This window comes from Berghia stephanieae, chromosome 2 (assembly GCF_034508935.2).
Source record: "Berghia stephanieae isolate SIO BIC M18660-M18661 chromosome 2, UCSD_Bste_1.3, whole genome shotgun sequence".
NCBI classification, from domain to species: domain Eukaryota; kingdom Metazoa; phylum Mollusca; class Gastropoda; order Nudibranchia; family Aeolidiidae; genus Berghia; species Berghia stephanieae.
Genome location: NC_088361.1, coordinates 78200194 through 78218975, shown reverse-complemented (window position 1 = coordinate 78218975; position 18782 = coordinate 78200194). Strand labels below are relative to the sequence as shown.

Sequence of the window (18782 nt, the reverse complement as noted above, 5' to 3'; positions counted from 1 at the left end):
TATGGTTTAAATAATTTAATAAACAACTGCAGGCATGCTTCAATTTCAACGTACACATCTATTCAATTGTCACATGAGGGTAAAGAGACGCATAAAATGAGATGTATAGGATACAATATAGCTGTCAAACCTAACTACACTACACTAGGGTTTTACGTAGATTCTTTAACAATAAATACTTTGTTATCAGACAGAGAGAAATTTTATTGCATTTATTAATTAGATTGTATCTAATTGCATAGCTTTACATCAATGTATTTGTGTTTTGTGTTTTTATAGGTTTTACAGTATTTCAATGATAGTAAAAAGGAAGACAATATAATACATTTATGATTAAAAGCACCCGAGAGAAAGTAAGGGAAAGAGGATTGTTTGTTTTGTTTTTAAGGGTTTTATGGCGCTTGTGACATATTTAGGTCATTTCAGCGCCAGTAAAAAGGAAAAATGGGATTGTGGAAAAGATTATAGATTGAAAGTGCACAAGAAAAAGTAAGACAAAAGGGGAAAGGTTCAAACAGGGAAAAGATGAAGATTCCAAAAGCACACTTTCACTGTACTTAGTTTGCGACCACCTAAAAGTCTTATTCAAAAACAAGGAAAGGTCCCCACTAAGAGGAATACACTCAAATGTTTAAAAACCACTATATATTTAAAACAAAAAAAAAAAATTGTTTCAGTGCATAACAGAGAGATGATTTACAAGGAAATAAATATTATCTCCAAAAACTATAACTATACATTTGACTGCTTCCCTTCCAGTCAAGGACTCTGTCCAGGTCTAGGACAAAACTAAGTAATCCCATTCCAAGACAAGGACAGAAAGCAACCCAGAAAACAGATATAGGGGATAGAAGACAGTGTGACCTCCTGCCCTCCTGAGGTCAAAGTTCCCACCCAGACAAAGAGGATTGGTTCGAAAAGGGAAAAGAGGGAGGCCACTCCATCAATGTACTTAGTTTGAGATCACCTAAAAGTCCCATCCAAACACGGGAGCAGGATGACATACAGAGGAATACACTCCACTGTTTACACAATATCCTATTTTAAGAAAAATAAAATAACGGTTGTCATTGCCTCAATGTCACAAATAATTTTTTAATTTATATACTCCCAATTAACATCATTTCTATCAATAGTAATTTGATCCTGATATCATGATACACTCAAATCATTCGTAGTTTTCACGGTTTTGGGAGGAGTAAAAAAAAAATATATATATTGTTAGAATAGCACAAATTTGAAAATATTTTGAGCATTGGTCACAATTTATGACACTCCATTGGTTTTCTTGTCATTGCTTGAAAATGAATCTGCCAATGAAACAAAAATACAAAACAAAAAATCAGGAAGGGATAACAACAAAGATATAGTATCAATTAGAACAATAAATACAGAATGAATTACAGTCTCATCCCAGTCCCAACAAAATACTTTGACGATAAGCTGAGACTTAAGAGTATTTTACCCAACTACCCTGCTCATTTTCTTGAAACACGGGAAAGTAAGTGAACTGAATAAAATAACAAAAACAAAACAAAACAACAAAACAAAACAAAAAAAAAGTAATTAAAAAAAACTTCTCATACAATGTCATTGAATTACATTTGAAAATTTCAACACCCCCACCCTAACAGGAAAATATTAATTTAGTATGGTCAATCATCATCATCATCATCATAATGGCTTATATCCCTCCTAGACGTGGCCTCCACAACTCCCAACCGACAAGCTTTTGCCATCCTTCCACATTCAGTCACTGGCTTATTTATTCATTCGTTGATGTCTTATAGTCATCTTCTTCTTGGTCTCCCTCTCCCTCTTTTAGCCACCACAATACCTTCTAGAAAATGTTTTTCAAGGGTGTCAAGTCTCTTTATATGTCCAAACAAAAGCAAGTTTTAGTTTCTGTATCATCTTGAGATATGGCTCCCTCGTCTAATGCCCAGAGACCCTTTCACATTTTGGTTAGTTTCCTTTGCTGACCAGGGAATAAGGGGAATTTTCTGGTTGCATTTCATTTCAAAAGCATTAATTTTATTCTTATCTTTTTTTATTGTGATTGCCCATGATTCACATCTATATAATGCTGTTTGAAATATGCATGTTCTTAATATTTTCATGTTCAGTTGGATTATTTCACTTTTCCATAATATCATTTTTGTCAATTTTGTTTGGGCAAGTGCTATCCTCCTTTGGTTATCAGGGTCGATCTTCCATTTGCCTCTATTCTTGCCCCAAGATAAGCAAAATTGTTGACATTCTCCAATTTTTCTCCATTAGCCACAATTTGAGCTTTTGGACTTTTATCAGCCCAATACTTTGGTCTTTTTAGCATTTAGGAGCAGGTCTTTGTATGATCCATATCCTGTTCATATTGGGGAGGTTGGTGTGGGGAACCTTGTTTCATAGGTATTTCTAGACGATGCTTGAAACTCTAAGGTCAGAATAGGAGAAAACATGTTTGATTAACTAGCAAAACCCACCACACTTACCTGTCTTTATAAAAAATGTATCTGTAAAAAACGTTTGACACTGCATGATTTCTGGACTGAAATTGCCAGAGCCACCAAATATGAGGAAGGTGTCTCCAACTGTAAGTGCACAATGCTGGCCTCTTGCAGGTGGTTTGTAACCTTCGGATGATGCTCTTGACCACTCTCTCTTATCTGTGTCAAAAATAATCCAAAAAAAAAAAAAAAAGAAGAGATAGGAATTAGCTTTTCTGTATGCAAAATGAGAGTTGCTCAACTCTAAACACTTCCAGCATAAGGATTTCAATCAATGCCACATTCCAATGACTAGTCCGGACCCATGTTCTAATTTTAAAAAAAATATTCTATCAAGTTTTTAGTATTGAGAGGGCAAAATTATTTAGTTCTAAAATTAAAAACCTTTTTATGGAGATCATATCAAGTTTTAGTCTGAACATCCAGTTGTCTAAATTTTCACTTCCGTCATCTTGTTTTTATCGAAAGCAATCACCACATTCTCTTCACTTGAACATTTATTATTAACAATAAAAATGGCTGAACTTCTTTTAATGAAATGTAATGTTCATGCAGTTGATTCTTGCAAATTGAACTTTTTGGTCAACTATTCAATAATTGAAAAAGAAAGGATTTTTAGTGCTCTTAACAGGCGAAAGTCAAAAAGTCTGAAAAATTTTGACAGCAGCAAAAGAAAAAATAATCAACACCGTCCAATTCTCCCCTGAGTAAATTATGACTCTAGGTTATCTAAAAAGAAAAAGCAGACAAAACAAACATGCATTCCATGGTTGCCCAATAAGTGACTAGAGAAAGCCAAGATAGCTACCAGTGATGATGACATTTTGTCAAAAAGGGAGACAATGTATCCATCCGTCTGCCAAACTCAATCCATATCCAAAATTACACATTTAGGCAATAGTATTTAAGTCCACCCCGGATAACTGCAACACCTTGGGATCAGGGTAAATGTTGCAATTAACGAAAGTTGAGTTTCCTGCCCACTATTGCAACATTTTCCATGTCCCTCTGAGTTTACAAGAGTTTGGGATAATCCATGGCCTCATTAAAAAAATATATATATTTTTTTGTGTGTTTTGTTGTCTTTTTTCTTTTCTTTTTTATGGTTGTAAATTCCATAATTTTCCTAAGCGTTTGTTTGACATCACTCATGTCCCTAAGAAGACATGTATATAAATGTGTTGTTTAATAGTTTCCAATGATGGAAGCAAATCTGTTAAAAGAGTCTTCTTGAATGAGGAGGAGATATTTCACGAGGTCTAGCTTTTCTCTATTCGGCAAAGATTCGATCTCATCATCATCCTCTTCAACTTTCACTCATTTGTTCTCAACATGTGTAAGAGTCAAAGAGAACAGCCGTGATGAGAGACAATAAGCTCTCACAAAACACAATGGTCACAATGCATAGATGTCAATCCTCACAACCGTCTTTGTCTAGACTATGCCCACCCCCCTTGCCTCCTATCTAATTGTCACAGATGACCGCATAAACCCATAGTGCAAAGCCCCATCCTCTTTTGTCTCTAATAGTGTGGTAACAAACTACTGTAGCATTAAACCCCGCCCACTCTTGATTCTTCAGCCTCACATGATTTCACCCATGATGATATTTAATCATGAGATTTTGTTTGATTTATTTCTTGAATTTGCCACTTTTAAAGTGTGTTGAGATTAACTGAAGTTTGTTGCGATTAACTAGTGACTTTTATATAGAATTAATTCTGTATTTTTTTTTGGAAATGTGATTAACCAAGCTTCAATTATCCGGGGTGGACTTTAGTACGTTACAGGGTGTCCAGCAGATTATCAGACTTAAAAATCCTACCTCCCCCCAAAAAATCCTACCAAGCAATTGAAAAGCAGGGGTGAGAATGACTGGTCACAAAAAAGGTGGAAATTTTTCATCGTGAAGATCATGACCCATCCATGCGACCATAACCGATAAATTTGAATTTCACTCAAATTTACTGAGATGCGATCCAAAATTTGTCTTGCAGCAATTTCTGACACGACTCGGTGGAATTTAAATAGCTGAAAGTGTAATTTAAACATTTGGTGGTTGTAGTAGGGATGATGATGTGATGGTTGTCGTAGTAGTGGTGATAGGGATGATGTGGTAGTAGTGATTGTAGTAGTAGTAGTAGTGGTCGTATGGATGATTGTGTGGTGGTGGTTGTAGTAGCTGTGGTAGGAATGACGATGTGGTGGTTGTTGTAGTAGTAGTGGTGGTAGGGATGATGATGTGGTGGTGGTTGTAGTAGTGGTAGTAGGGTTTATGATGTGGTGTGGTTGTAGTAGTAGTGGTGATAGGGATGATGTGTTATTTGTAGTAGTAGTGATGATGGTGTGGTGGTGGTTGTAGTAGGAGTGGTGGTAGGGATGATGTGGTAGTGGTGGTAGGGATGATGATGTGGTGGTGATTGTAGTAGTAGTGTGGTCTTAGAGATGATGATGTGATGGTGGTTGTAGTAGTAGTGGTGGTAGGGATGATGCTGTGGTGGTGGTTGTAGTAGGATTGATGATGTGGTGGTGGTTGTAGTAGTGGTGGTCTTAGAGATTATTGTGTGGTGGTGGTTGTAGTAGGAATGATGATGTGGTGGTAGTTGTAGTAGTAGTGGTGGTAGTAGTGGTGGTAGAGATGTTGATGTAGTGGTTTTGGTGAGTGTTTTTTATTCAGTGATGATAATAGCAATTTGTCAAAAAGGAGGAAAATGTCTCCCGTCTATAGATCACAAGCAAAGTGTAAAAATAACAGGAACATAGTTTTGTATTAGTATTATTTAATATATTACTATAAGTAGTATAAATCCATTCTTATTATTAGACATAAATTTACTTTTTGTAAACATGTAATGAATTGTCCTTTCCATATGTAAAAAGCCTACAATGCTATTCAAATACAAGGCCAGAAAGTGTTGTTTTGTTTTGATTTTTACTTCATAAAGCAGGCTACAATATCTTTGTTACCGAAAATACATAGTGGTTATTCAGCTTAAATACAACCCAATAATCTCTCAAATTAAAGCCATAGCCCAAAGGTAAAAAGAAAGAAGAGTAAATTAAGCCAATCACCATTGCTTTATTCTAATAATATTGTTTGTTTTGTTTTTGAGGGTTTTACGGCGCTTGCAACACATTAAGGTCATATCAGCGCCAGTAAAAAGGAAGAAATGGGATAGTAAAAAGTTATAGAATTCAATTAAAGCACCTAAGAAAAGGTAAGACAATGGGGAATTTGTTCAAATAGGAAACAGATGTAGATTCCAAGAGCACACCATCAAAGTACTTAGGTTGAGATCACCTAAAAGTCTCATCCAGACACAAGCACAGGTCCCCACTCAGAGGAATACACTCAAATGTTAACAAATCAAATATAACATGTAAATAAAACATAATACAGTACATAACATAGAGATGATTTACAAGGAAAAAAAATATCATCTCCCAAAGCAATAACTATACATTCGACTGTTTCCCTCTCAACCAAGGACTTCGACCAAGGTTAGGACAAAACCAAGCAATCTCACTCCAAGACAAAGACAGAAAGCAAGTTGGAAAACAGATATAAGGGGATAAATAGAAGACACAGTATGTACCTCCCTGCCCGCTATGGGAGGTCAGGATCCCCACCCAGTATTCTAATAATATATTATTATCTCTGTATAACCAGATGATTATGAGAGAGAGAGAGAGAGAGAGAGAGAGAGAGAGAGAGAGAGAGAGAGAGAGAGAGAGAGAGAGAGAGAGAGAGAGAGAGAAAGAGAGAGAGAGAGAGAGAGAGAGAGAGAAAGAGAGAGAGAGAGAGAGAGAGAGATAGAGTGAGAGAGTGAGAGAGAGAGAGAGAGAGATAGAGTGAGAGAGAGAGAGAGGGGGGGGGGGGTATTAAAAAGGCAATAGGTACCTACAACGGAGAAAAAAATCCAGACCCATTTGTCCCTCCCTTCCCCTTCAACCATCAACCAGCTAATCAAAGAACACCACTCGTTTTCTATATCAATTGTGACATCTGGTGCCATTCTGTCTGGCCCGACGTCATAAAAACGGGACCGTCACCAATTTCAAGAGACAAAGCACAGGTGTCAAAATATGACATAAGACATATTGGTGATTTTGTGGTTTTGAGGAAAATGCTTGACACGGCAAAAAATCCGACCTGGGGTGCAATTATCCGACTTTTTCCTACCAATCCGACCTTAAGGGAAAAAATCTGACTTTATCCCACTTATCCGACCTCGCTGGACACCCTGCGTTACATATTAATACTACATATATACATCCATTTCAAACATTAAGATATTAAAATTTTAAGGATTATTATATATGTGATAAATATCCCTTTTAAGCATACAATTCATAACACCAACAATGTTACTTAACCACTACATGAAGAGATGATTAACTTTTGCCTTAAAGGTCAAATCAATCTCATGCTTTATGCTAGAAGTTATTGCCTGTTGCAACCAAGTGGTTATGCAAATTATTAAACTCATGAATTTTAAATAAATTGCAAAATAGAAAAAAAGATTAAATTAAAAATCAGCCGTTTGTTCTTTGTTTCCGAAGTCGATTACACTTCTCATTGCCTCATTGTATATATTATTATTTCACCATAATCAGATAAATCTTATGACAAAATGCAAGTAAAAGGGAGGGGAAAGTGAAGGAGAGAAAATGATGAGAAGATAAAGAAAAAAAAAAAAAAAATCAAAAAAAAATCTAATGATACTGTGTCATAAATAACTTATGACCAAGACACTAAACAAGGTACAAACCGAGATAAGAGCTAAGGTACTTCTATTAATCTCAATAAAAAAAAAAAAAAAAAAAAAAAGAGAGAGAGAGAGAGAGAGAGAGAGGAGAATGAGAGAGAGAGGAGAATGAGAGAGAGAGGAGAATGAGAGAGAGAGAGAGAGAGAGAGAGAGAGAGAGAGAGAGAGAGAGAGAGAGAGAGAGAGAGAGAGAGAGAGAGAGAGAGAGATATTGTCTGAGGTGCTGGAAAAGACGGAATTCCGCCAAAAAGTGGAAAATTAAGAGCACTGGATTTTGTGGGCAGCTGGTTGCATTATCTTTTGAATGCGTAATTTTTTTGGAGTATTATGCTCCAATACTTTGTATGTGGTAATTTGATTACTAAATACTGTGCTCACTGGAATTCAAGCGGGTCAAAATCCAATGCTCATGGGAGGTAAAGTCATTATAAAGAAAAAATTGGTCACCCAGCTCCAGCGTGCCATTCTGCAGTGTTCTGGAATTCACCACGGGTATCTCTGTTTTGCCAAAGTTTACAAGGAGGGCGTGTGTTTGTTACATTTTCTCCACGATATCAATATTGATATGACTCCCGATGTCTATATCATCCACATCAGCTATTCCAGGGGGTATAATGATTTAAGTGTTAAAACATGTTGTGGCAAGATGCTCCTAACTTCCTTCAGTGCATGTTCTAGAATATGTCATGAACAACACCAGACTCAAACGGTCTCCTTGTGGAGTTACCTGTTTTTGTAGTTGAGGCCCTGTGTAATTTTAGACACGATGGTAATGTAGCCCAGAGATATTGTATGATTCTTAGTTCTAAAAGCTTGTTTCTGTCTATGGCATAAAAAGCTGATGACATATGGACCCCAGTAATCTTGATGTCTATGTTTTCTTGGGTTTTTTTTTTTGCAACCAACCATTTCTGGGCCCAAACGACATTGGATGTGCTAGAATCTTGAGAGAAACCACTTTGATTTGGTGATGAATAGTCTGCTACTTTCATTCTTATTCTATTCAAGGGCAGTGTAGCAAGTCTTCCTTATTCTGTTTAATAGCGTTATTGGTCATAGGTTTTGGGGAGGACCTTTAGATTTCCCTGGCTTTTGTAAAGTCATCAATGTCCCAGTGTTGATGTTAAGGGGTTCAAATTTTGTGAAAGTGTCATAGAGTACGAGTGGAAACAAACACAGAAAGTTTGAAAAGTGCAGGGTTTGTTAACAACAAAAACCTAATCTTAAATATAATAGCTTGATAAACGATTTATAGCAACAACAGAAAGATCATAGAATTAAGATTCAAAATTTAAAAGAAAGGAAGTGAAGGAGCTTAAATCAAAAGAAACAAAATACTTCACACTATCCGAATTAATGTAACAAAGCTTAGGAATATGGAGTTGTATTCATATTGAAGTTCTGAAAATGACGTTACAACAAAAACAAACCACCCACAAACCATACCAAAAAAAATGTAAGGAAAGCATATCTATAAATGACACACCTACCTAAATCGAGGACATCAAAATCATTATAATGATTATTATCTCGACCTCTTCCACCAAACACCACAACTCTATTCCCAACAGCAGTTACAGTGTGGAATGACCGGGGTCCTGGTGAGTGACCACTGAGCATGAGATCTGTGTCCCATTTTTTTGTATCTGTTGCACAAAAAATAGAGAATAATTACGACATAATTTTAGATCTTTATCCTCACCCTTATTATATATTTGGACTGTAACAAAATAGTCATATTACCATACTCTTCTTTATGTTTTTGGAAAATGCAAAAATTAAACACATGGTGGCATGCATAACCAATGTAGTAAATAATTAAAATGACCTATGTTAGTTATCATATCATATACAATCATTAAGGGTTAAATAGGTCAAAAGGCCTTTAAATATCTTGTTAAAAATGGAGATATAAATGGATAACAGTTGATACAAACAAAAGAAAAGATCAAATTGAATAGTATAAGAACACAATTTCGCATTATACACCAACTAAAGATCAATTTAGTCTAAAGAATTACTTGACTTAATGATTATAAGCATCATAAAGATTTCATTCATCATTTGCCTGAATGTAAGACATGGATTCTCTACCAACAGCATTTTTGAAAGCATTGTTTCAATTATTTTGTCTATTGAAATCAAGTCGTACGCTTGAGAAAAGTCACCACCTCATGTGAATGCACCCAAAGAAAAATAAATAGGTGTCAATAAAGTGCATTTAAGTGTATAAAACCATATAATTAAAAAAAAAAAGAAAAGAAAAAAAGATAAGAAAGAAATTTTTTTTTAAGTACCCATAAAACCCATACCTATATTGAAAACATGAACATCATTTTGTCTGTCTTCTACATCCCGGCCACCAAAAATGACAATATTTCTTCCAACAGCACACATCCCATGAGCTGCTCTTTGCGTAGGTACACCAAGGTTCATTTGCATCGGTTCAAACCATTTCAGAGTTACTAAAAGAGATAAATAACATGGGGAAAAAAAAGGGAATAAACTATACAAAATGATATATATGATATAAAAATTACGTGCAGAGCAGATAACGACATGACAATGATATGAAAGTACCTTTTTAAAAATGGTGCTACATAACTTAATAATAATAATAATAATAATAATAATAATAATAATAATAATAATAATAATAATAATAATAATAATAATACTTTATTGATCCTCTCAGAAATTACCACATGTGTTACATCATCGCCATACAAATCATAGTTAATATCACTGCAGTAATTAAATCGAGGACAGATAACTAGATAAGCACATAAATGAATAAATAAATAAAGATAATTAATATATGACAGATAATAATGCTCTCAAGGTAATATTATGTACATGGATGATAGGCAGTAACACTTTTGGTGGATGAATAATTAATTTCTTTGTAAATCTTTGCACTGTGATTACTAAAAAAGCATGACGTCTGAGTTGACGGATAAGAGTCATTGTATATTAATAATGAAAAATAAAATATAATATTCAGATGAAAAAAAACAAAACAAATATAAGTCTCTGACCAATGTGCACATATTTGCAGGTACGATAACCCAATTCATTATGAGCTCATTGTTGGAATGGAAACCTCAAAAAATGACGCAAAATATTGTCCATTACAACAATATTACACTAGGCCCAAAATTGAGTTCGGTTGGATGTCAGACCTGCGTATATGTACATATCATTTCTCACCCATCTCCCCCCTTCAACAAAGAACTATTTTAATTTCTGAGACTGTTCTCAATATCCATGCTCTACTGTAATAGTCTTTATTTCCTGATCACTATTACTATTAGTCAATAAAAACTTGAATTAACTAGTATTTATAAACCTATAATTTGCAAAAAAGGGGTTTGCGTGTTTCCACAAATCCTCTAGAAAAAACCCAAAAAAAACTAGCTTTGAAGGAGGATAATTTGAAATGATGAGAGTCTAATTATCATTATCAAAAAATAAAACTAGAAATAATAACCACCTCCCCTTCACCCAAGGTAAAAAAAAAAACAAAAAAAAAAACAGACCCTATCAGGACTGATCATTAATTCGAAGTTTCCAATTACAGTCTTAACATTTGCGTGTTTTCATTTAAGAGGGCTCTGATCATTTCATGGTCAATGTAGTGTTGGATGATGCATTTACCTTATCAGGCATGCCTACCCTCAATTTCAAAATTCAGGGACATTTTACAGATAAAACCCCAAATTTCAGTAATAATACGCCATGCAATAGTAATGTCTTAAAAGATAGTCAAACATCTGACATCAAGAGCATAATGTTGTTACAATGGTGCCAGAGGTACTTTTTGCTGGCAACAAAAGAAGTATCCTCAATCTGGTTTAAAAATACAATTTTACTTGGACAACACCTCAAGATAACAACATCACTGGTGAGAATAACTGACCACAAAAAAAGGAGGAAATATTTCTCCAATCATTGTGATAGAAAATAGATTACCAATTTCCAAATGATATGGTTTGTTGATGATGATGATGTGGTGGTGGATGTTGTAGTAGTGGTTGTAGGGACAATGATGTGGTGGTGGATGTTGTAGTAGTGGTTGTAGGGACAATGATGTGGTGGTGGTGGTTGTTGTAGTGGTTGTAGGGACAATGATGTGGTGGTGGTGGTTGAAGTAGTGGTGATAGAAATGATGATGTGGTGGTGGTTGTAGTAGTAAAATGAACAGCAGTGGTAGGAGAGGTGATGATGTGGTAGTGATAATGATGATGTGGTAAGTTTTGGTGGTGGGGATCATGATGATTTGGTGGTGGTTGTGGAAATTCCGGGACGGTAGGCATGCTTGTCTTATTACATCTAATTTCACTCAAAGTGGGAAACAAGACAAGAATTATTTTTTTTAATCCCAAAAAAAGCCCAATCAAACACACAAAACATGGGTAGGAAGATCTGTATTTGCAGTTTCAGCAAAACCACCTTCCCATTCACACACACACACACACACACACACACACACACACACACATTTCAAGCTATATGATTTCTTACATGTGTCCAGGACCCAAAGATCATTAAACCAACCAAATTCAGCCCCATCTTGTTCATGACTTTCTGGTATGTCTTCCTCATCTTCATATTCATCATCATCATTTCCAGCGAGCTAAAAGAAAAAAGTTAATCAAGCATTAAAATTAAAACTGACTTGCAAAATCCTCAAAATGGGTGAAAATGCACATAACATTTGGGCAATAAAAAAAATAGAAAGAAGAGAAAAGCAGGGGAGAGGGGGTGAAATTGAACCCGTTTAACCCTCTGAGTGCCAAATATAACCCAGCAGCTTATTTCACTTGAAGCTCATATATACAAAACAATATTCACAATATATTGTTTACCATTAAACCACCAAAACCTATATATTTTTGGAAATGTAATTTCATAACAAACAAGCTGTATGCCTCTTTTAGTTTTAGAGTTTTATTTAAAGATAAAAGTCACTTGGGTCATGGATTTGCCAAAAAAAATTAAGTTTTATAATAAAAGAAAATATGAGAAACAAATTTTAAATATTATAAAATATAAACATGCTGAGTTTAATACAAACGAAAGAAATGCAAAAGGTATTTCTCAGTAATTCCACTATATACATTTTATGATAGGGATATCCAAATCGTTTTTGAAAAAAAGAATCAACCAATTTTGACACAAAATCTACTGAGAGGCACATATAGGAAATTTCCACTTATTAGGAAACATTTATACTAAAAAGGTATTAAGTAAAATCTAAAAGACGAAACATTAATCATTTCAAACAAACTAAAAAAAAAACAAACAAAAAAATCCAAGAAACAAAACTAAATTCTAAGAGGCGAGCTTACATCGTCAACTTCAGCCTCATCTGACTTTGGTCCAAATCCTCCAAAATAATAAATATTTGTATCAATGGCTACAGCTTGCAGCTTATCTCTGGCCCTGGGTTTCATGCCTTCTGTTTCCAAGATAGACCAAGTGCTTGTAACTGAAAAAAAAAAAGTTATTTCATTCATAACTCCAAACAAATTAATTGGGGATAAGTCTTAGTTTCCTACCAATCTAGAAAGTAAAGGGAAGTAGTAATAATAAAACTATTTTTTGACTAGTTTGCGACACATTTTAGGTCTTTTCAGTACCAGCTTTGACTAGATTCAGTTGAAGCTTTATCTATGCAACAATGTAAAGAAGACTGAATAAAAGTAAAATAGCCGGAACAGAGATCAACATGCAAAAAAAAGTGTAAGATTAGCTGTTCAAAAAAGAGAAAGGTTTGGAGATAAGTGTTCAATTTGAAAATGTAAATAAGCATTTATCTCTCATTTCTTTATAGATGTTTGGAGTTGGTGGGACATTTTAAAAGCTCAATCTTATGTAAAATTGGAAATTTTAAATTTTAAATGTCAGGAAACATGGTACCAAACTGCTATTGTTACAAAATGATAATAGTTTTAAGATATATAGGGGGTGAAATATTTAAAATGTACAATTATAATCAAAATAAATATTTAAGTTATGCAAGAGAGGAACAAAACTATAAACATGAATAGTAAAAACTGATTCTGATGCAAGAAGAAAATATTTGGTAGCCCTACTATCGAATTAGAATTATAAATGTGATACTAAAGTTTTCACCAGAAACCGACATACTAACTTAAGTTAATAATCAATATTACAAAAAGCTCATTAATGTTAGAGTAGAACTGGAGCATTGTAAAATTCCATATTATAAAGAGAAAAGTTAGCCCTACCTCTGGCTTAGATCTTTAATTGTCATGCACAAAGCAATTTGTAATTTGACTTATCAATCTATTGGAGATATCAAATTGGAAGCGATTATCTTACAAAAGTTTGCATAGTACAAGTGAAAACTATAGTCATGACCAGTATCCACAAACCTGTGTCAAAAGTATGAACATCGTCAAACCATCCACATATATGACTAAGACCACCAAAAAGGTATAATTTAGTATCAACTGCAACTAAAGAGGCTGCAGATCTTGCTGGTGGTGGAGATCCATGGACTACTGGCTTTGACCACTTATGTGCAGCTGCAGAGACAAATCAAACAAATGTTTAACTATAAAGGCCAAACAAAAAGGATGACAAAATTCCTTTTAAAAACAAACACAAATAAGGTGGTTTCTGCAAAGTTATTGGGAAGCAGCAAAAAAAATAAAAAATAATAACATTCTGGGATGTGGACACCAGCGGGAAGTGAACCTGGCACTATGGGAGGAGGATATCAGAGGGAAATGAACCTGGGACTATGGGAAGTGGGTACCAGAGGGGAATGAACCTGAGACTATAGGAGGTGGGGACCAATGGGTAATGAACCTGGGACTACGGGTGGTAGATACCAGTGGAGAGTGAAGCCGGGAATATGGGATTAGGACACCAGTGCGGAGTAAACCCAGAAGAGTACTTCATTTTTCCAAAACAAAGAAACGTTTTTTTTCCGAAACCTCCAGTAGTCCTAGGTTCATTCTCTACTAGTATCCACTTCTCATACCCCTGGTTCCTTCCCCAATTGTGCCCACCTCCCAGATTCCTAGTTTCGGCCTCCAAAGGTGTCCCTGGTTTTATCAGATAGTCTCAGGCTCACTCTCCAGAGGGTATCTTCTTCCTTAGCCTTGAGTTCACTCACCAATAGTGTCCATCTCTCATAGTCCCGGGTTCAATCGCCATTTGTATCTCATCCTGTCCTATAATCCTGTGACTTGAGTTCACTCACCAATAGTGTCCACCTCCCATAGTCCCGGGTTCAATCGCCATTTGAATCTCATCCTGTCCTATAATCCTGTGTTCTTTCACCCAATGGTACCCACCTCCCATTGCCTCAGGTTCATTCCCCACGGGAGCCCATCTCCCTTAGTCCTAACTTTACTTCCCACTGGTGTCCAAATCCCATATTCCCGGCTTAACTTTCCACTGGCATCATCCTCTCTTGGTTACATTTTTAGTCTTGGAACACTTTAGACCACTGGCCATTGCCTCTGTGTAAACAAAGCAAGATGACGCAGGGATCTCGCTCCTTAACCAAATCCCTGAGCTCGGTATTTTCTCAAAAACAAGTAGCAAATCTAATTCTGATAATAATCTAGTCTACAATCTGTAACATCAACCATACTGGAGCACACGAAGTGTGATATACTCAAAATGTCAATAGCACTCTTAGTCTTAGCATAAGATCAAGATATTCAGTACTACACTGCGAATAGAGGAAATCATTATTCGCAGTACTAATGTGAAGAGGAAATCACTATTCGCATTACTACTGCGAATAGAATTGGCCTTTTATTAACTTAACTTATTTCTGTATGTGCATTACTTCATTACAAAACTTTCAATATTCTGGAATGTGGATAAATATTTAAGAGAGCGGAGTTTCAAAATGGTAGTGTCAATTGTCCAGGACCTTGGCAATTGTCTAATCGTCAATTGTCAAGGACCGTATCAGTTCATTAAACTACAGTGGAATCTCCCGATTATGACACCTCCGAATAGTAACAACCTCCTGATAACGACATTGACCCCTGGTCCAGATTTTTTTTTCTATTTAAGATCAGTAAAAAAAAAACCTCCAAATAATGACGCACCTTTTGATAGAACCTCCGAATAACGACATCATTTTCGTGATTTTCAGCAGTTTTCGTAGATATCCGATACTAAAAATACCGAGTATGAGTACTCGAAGTTTATAAAAACGATTCCTGCTTGAACCAATGAGAAAGCAGCATTTGAAACCAATGAGAACGCAGCTTTTACCACCATTAGGTCCAATGAGAATGCGAGCTTCGCCAACCAATCAGAGAGCGAGTTTACCGACCAATGACAAAATAACAAGGATGATGAACCTTTTTTTACATTTTTAATGGATAGAGAGAAACAAAAATAAAAGTAAAAGAAAAGAAAAAAAAGAAAAAAAACAACAAAAACAAACAAAAAAAAGAAAAAAAAATGACAAAAAAACCCCCCAAACATTTTCAATGCGGCCATATGTTCCGTTGTATTCAAACAGCTGTTCACATGCCGGTCCCCAGCCCGGATAAACTGCAGAGGGAAAATGGTATTGTTGTGGCATGGTTAATAAAACTGGTCCCGCGGGCCTTACCACACCCACTTTTTGACAAAAGCCAAAGATTGACCATGTTACAAAAATGTTTTTTATGTGAATTGTTTCAGTGTGCAATAAAACAAAGGAAATCCTACTTTTTAAAAAAGATCTAGGCCTTGGCATGGATTTGTCACTTCGTCCTTCTGATTTTTTCCCCTGAATCCGAAAACAACAGTAATTTTTGTTCTGACATGATTTTAATTCGTCTTGGAATTCGTGAAAAGACGTATAAAAATTAAAAACAAATGTCCTTTTCACGATTGACAAGGAATGAATTATTGGAAGAAAGTGACGGGATTCGAGATTCGTATGCGTGAAAATCGAGGCTCACTGCATTCATCTGAAGAGTTCTTATTTGATTCTTTGGCAGTTGATGAACCGTCAACTACCAAGTACTCACTCCTTGGCAATTGACACTTCCTGCCTTTCAAAAAAGTGTGTGTATAATCGTCCACTGTTATTGCCATACAGGTGTCTGCCAATAACCGTTCATCGTTTTTGCCAGACATGTGTCTGCCAATAATCATTTTTGTTAATTGGCAGACACGTCCGGCAATAACCACAGCGTTAGTATTTCCATTTCACGGCAATGAGAGTGGAGAGGTCATAATAATTTGGGTCAGCAGACCTGCAAATTAGTCCCATGTCAATCTGAATTCATGAACCTTTGACAATAACAAGCCTTGCCTTGACATGGAATGATCCCAAAGAAAACCTTGACAAACAAGGGCTCAGTGCCAGCGTGGAGTGTTGACTAACATTAACATGACCATGAATTACTGGACTAGAACTTGGAAGTTGAAGTGAAGAAATTTCGTCAAATGGTCAAATGTGTGGGGAAGATTATTGTGATAGGTTGTTGTTGTAAGTGTTTGTCATGTCATGACTGTCAGTGTCTCGATCGAGCTGTTGTGAGTAATCTTCATGTTGTGTTCGTTCACTGTCTCCCGCGTAAACGTGACGTCATCATTTCTACCCTTTAAAAGCTCGCGACACCTTTCATTCTTTCTCTTGAACACAGCCTTATTCGAAACAGACATACTATTCGCCTTTCGTTGAATCTTCGCCAGATCCGATCCGCCATACTTTTGGTATGTTATAAGAATCAGGCTATACCGGGACGATTCCCGAAGTGCTCTAGAGCATTTTTTAACCGCCCATATATGTCCTCTACATATATGGAGAACGCCCACTTCGGTGGAGACCTTTTCTGAACTTTTTCCTTATTTTTTACATCGTGAACGAGATTGGGAAATCCGTTCACGACAATTGGCGCTGCGACTAATTTCCGAACCCTGCCATTTTTAAAGTGTATGGTAGCACTCAGTGCACGGGAATTGACTTCTTCAAGGTAAAGAGTTCTTGTAAACAAATCAGAATTATGAATCTAAAAACTTGTTTCATCTGATTGTGTTGTAAGTATAGCGCCTTGAATTGAGTTCCCCTGGTTTAGTTTTTGGTGTTTTTTCATTGCTTAAACCAGAGAGGAAAGCCGTTTATAGGGGTCGGCAATTATTTTTGAACTGGCGAAATTACGATCTCAGCTCAGCTCAATTTTTTCATCGAGACTTCGAGCTCAACTTTCGTTTATTTTTGCCAATAATATTGTGCAATTGTGATTTATATTCAACAAAATGGAGCAAAATTGGTGAGTACAATTCAATATTTTTACTTGAAAGTGCATGAGGGCTTAATCAATTCACTTCAAAGAATTGCCTGGTGAACCATTATTGGGGTCATGGTTTTCACTCCCATACTGATGTCTCAACTAAGATTGGAATTCAACCTGTATGTGAGCTAAATTATTTGCATGTCTATTTAAATACTTTCCAATATTTGACATCAACAATACTATTTCTGTGAATAATATACAAATAATTGGCGCCAAGATTGTTGCTTAACAATCTCACAGTGCTTTTCTAAACAAAAGGTAACAGTAACAGTATCATCCGCCTTTATTGAGATGATCAAAGTCAAAGCTTAGGCAGCCATGTAAAAGTGTTTCTACTCACCAAACACAGAAACTATTTTCCAGCTTTACACGCTCCTAAACCCCCTATATATTGGATGTTTCTCTGAACTCTTTACACCCAGACTCTGTAAACATATCCACTTGTCTTAGACACCTGGTCAGTGTCTAAATAGGATAAGAACCACCTCTAACCCTAACCCAGTGATTAAACAGTGAAAATAGTGAAATTTATCAGCTGTGGTGTAGGTGTTGTATACAAGTGAGAAGGGATCTGAGAGTATTCCAAGTTTACAGACTTTATCATTGCTTTAATTGATTTGCATCAACTGGTCTGTCATTTTAACTGAAATAAATAATTATCATATTTCAATTTAATCCAAAATGGATGCAAAGATAATGATTAATGTCATTACTGCTAAGGACCTTTTAAGGTCATCTCGTATAAGCAAGCCTTTGGCTAGAACCCTGCTTGACATTCGAGCACGTAACGGTTTACTCACTAAGGAGGATGTGACAGATAAGATCAGTAATGGTGACATGTTAGAACTTTTTGATTTTTCGGTTTCCGAATCGTGTATTTTTGAGAAACCAGGTGAACATGCCCCTGGTACCTCTTGCGACAGTTCCCCAAATAAAATGGATTCGAATGATAATGCGTCTGGTGCTGGAGACAGACGAAGGGAACTGTCTGCGCAGCAGACCCCAACTAAAGCTGCAGGTTCGTATCCTTAACATGACGCTACTAGCAATCCTCAAGAAGGTGCTAGTAATGTTGCGAACCCGACATTTTGTAACAATGCGAAACGCACCATTCGTAATGCGTGGCACGATCAGCCTATCGAAGACCATTACCCAACATCCTTTTTGGCATCCGACCGAGAGCGGGTTCCTTTCGTTCATGAAGCTAAATTTTG

At 36.0% G+C, this 18782-nt stretch overlaps 1 protein-coding gene across 2 annotated transcripts in view; it reads right to left on the bottom strand.

Annotated features, from left to right (window-relative positions):
- The window catches only part of LOC144965585 (kelch domain-containing protein 1-like), a 38057-nt gene continuing 19275 nt past the window's right edge, over positions 1 to 18782 (bottom strand). For both annotated transcript variants that reach the window (XM_078901088.1, XM_078901087.1), the window contains exons 2-8: positions 13678 to 13830; positions 12628 to 12767; positions 11801 to 11912; positions 9589 to 9741; positions 8767 to 8922; positions 2493 to 2666; positions 1 to 1310 (exon numbers count right to left, since the gene is read on the bottom strand). In XM_078901088.1, coding sequence (XP_078757214.1) covers positions 1267 to 1310; positions 2493 to 2666; positions 8767 to 8922; positions 9589 to 9741; positions 11801 to 11912; positions 12628 to 12767; positions 13678 to 13830 — 932 coding nt within the window. In that variant the 3' untranslated portion in view covers positions 1 to 1266. The remainder of the gene's footprint in view (positions 1311 to 2492; positions 2667 to 8766; positions 8923 to 9588; positions 9742 to 11800; positions 11913 to 12627; positions 12768 to 13677; positions 13831 to 18782) is intronic.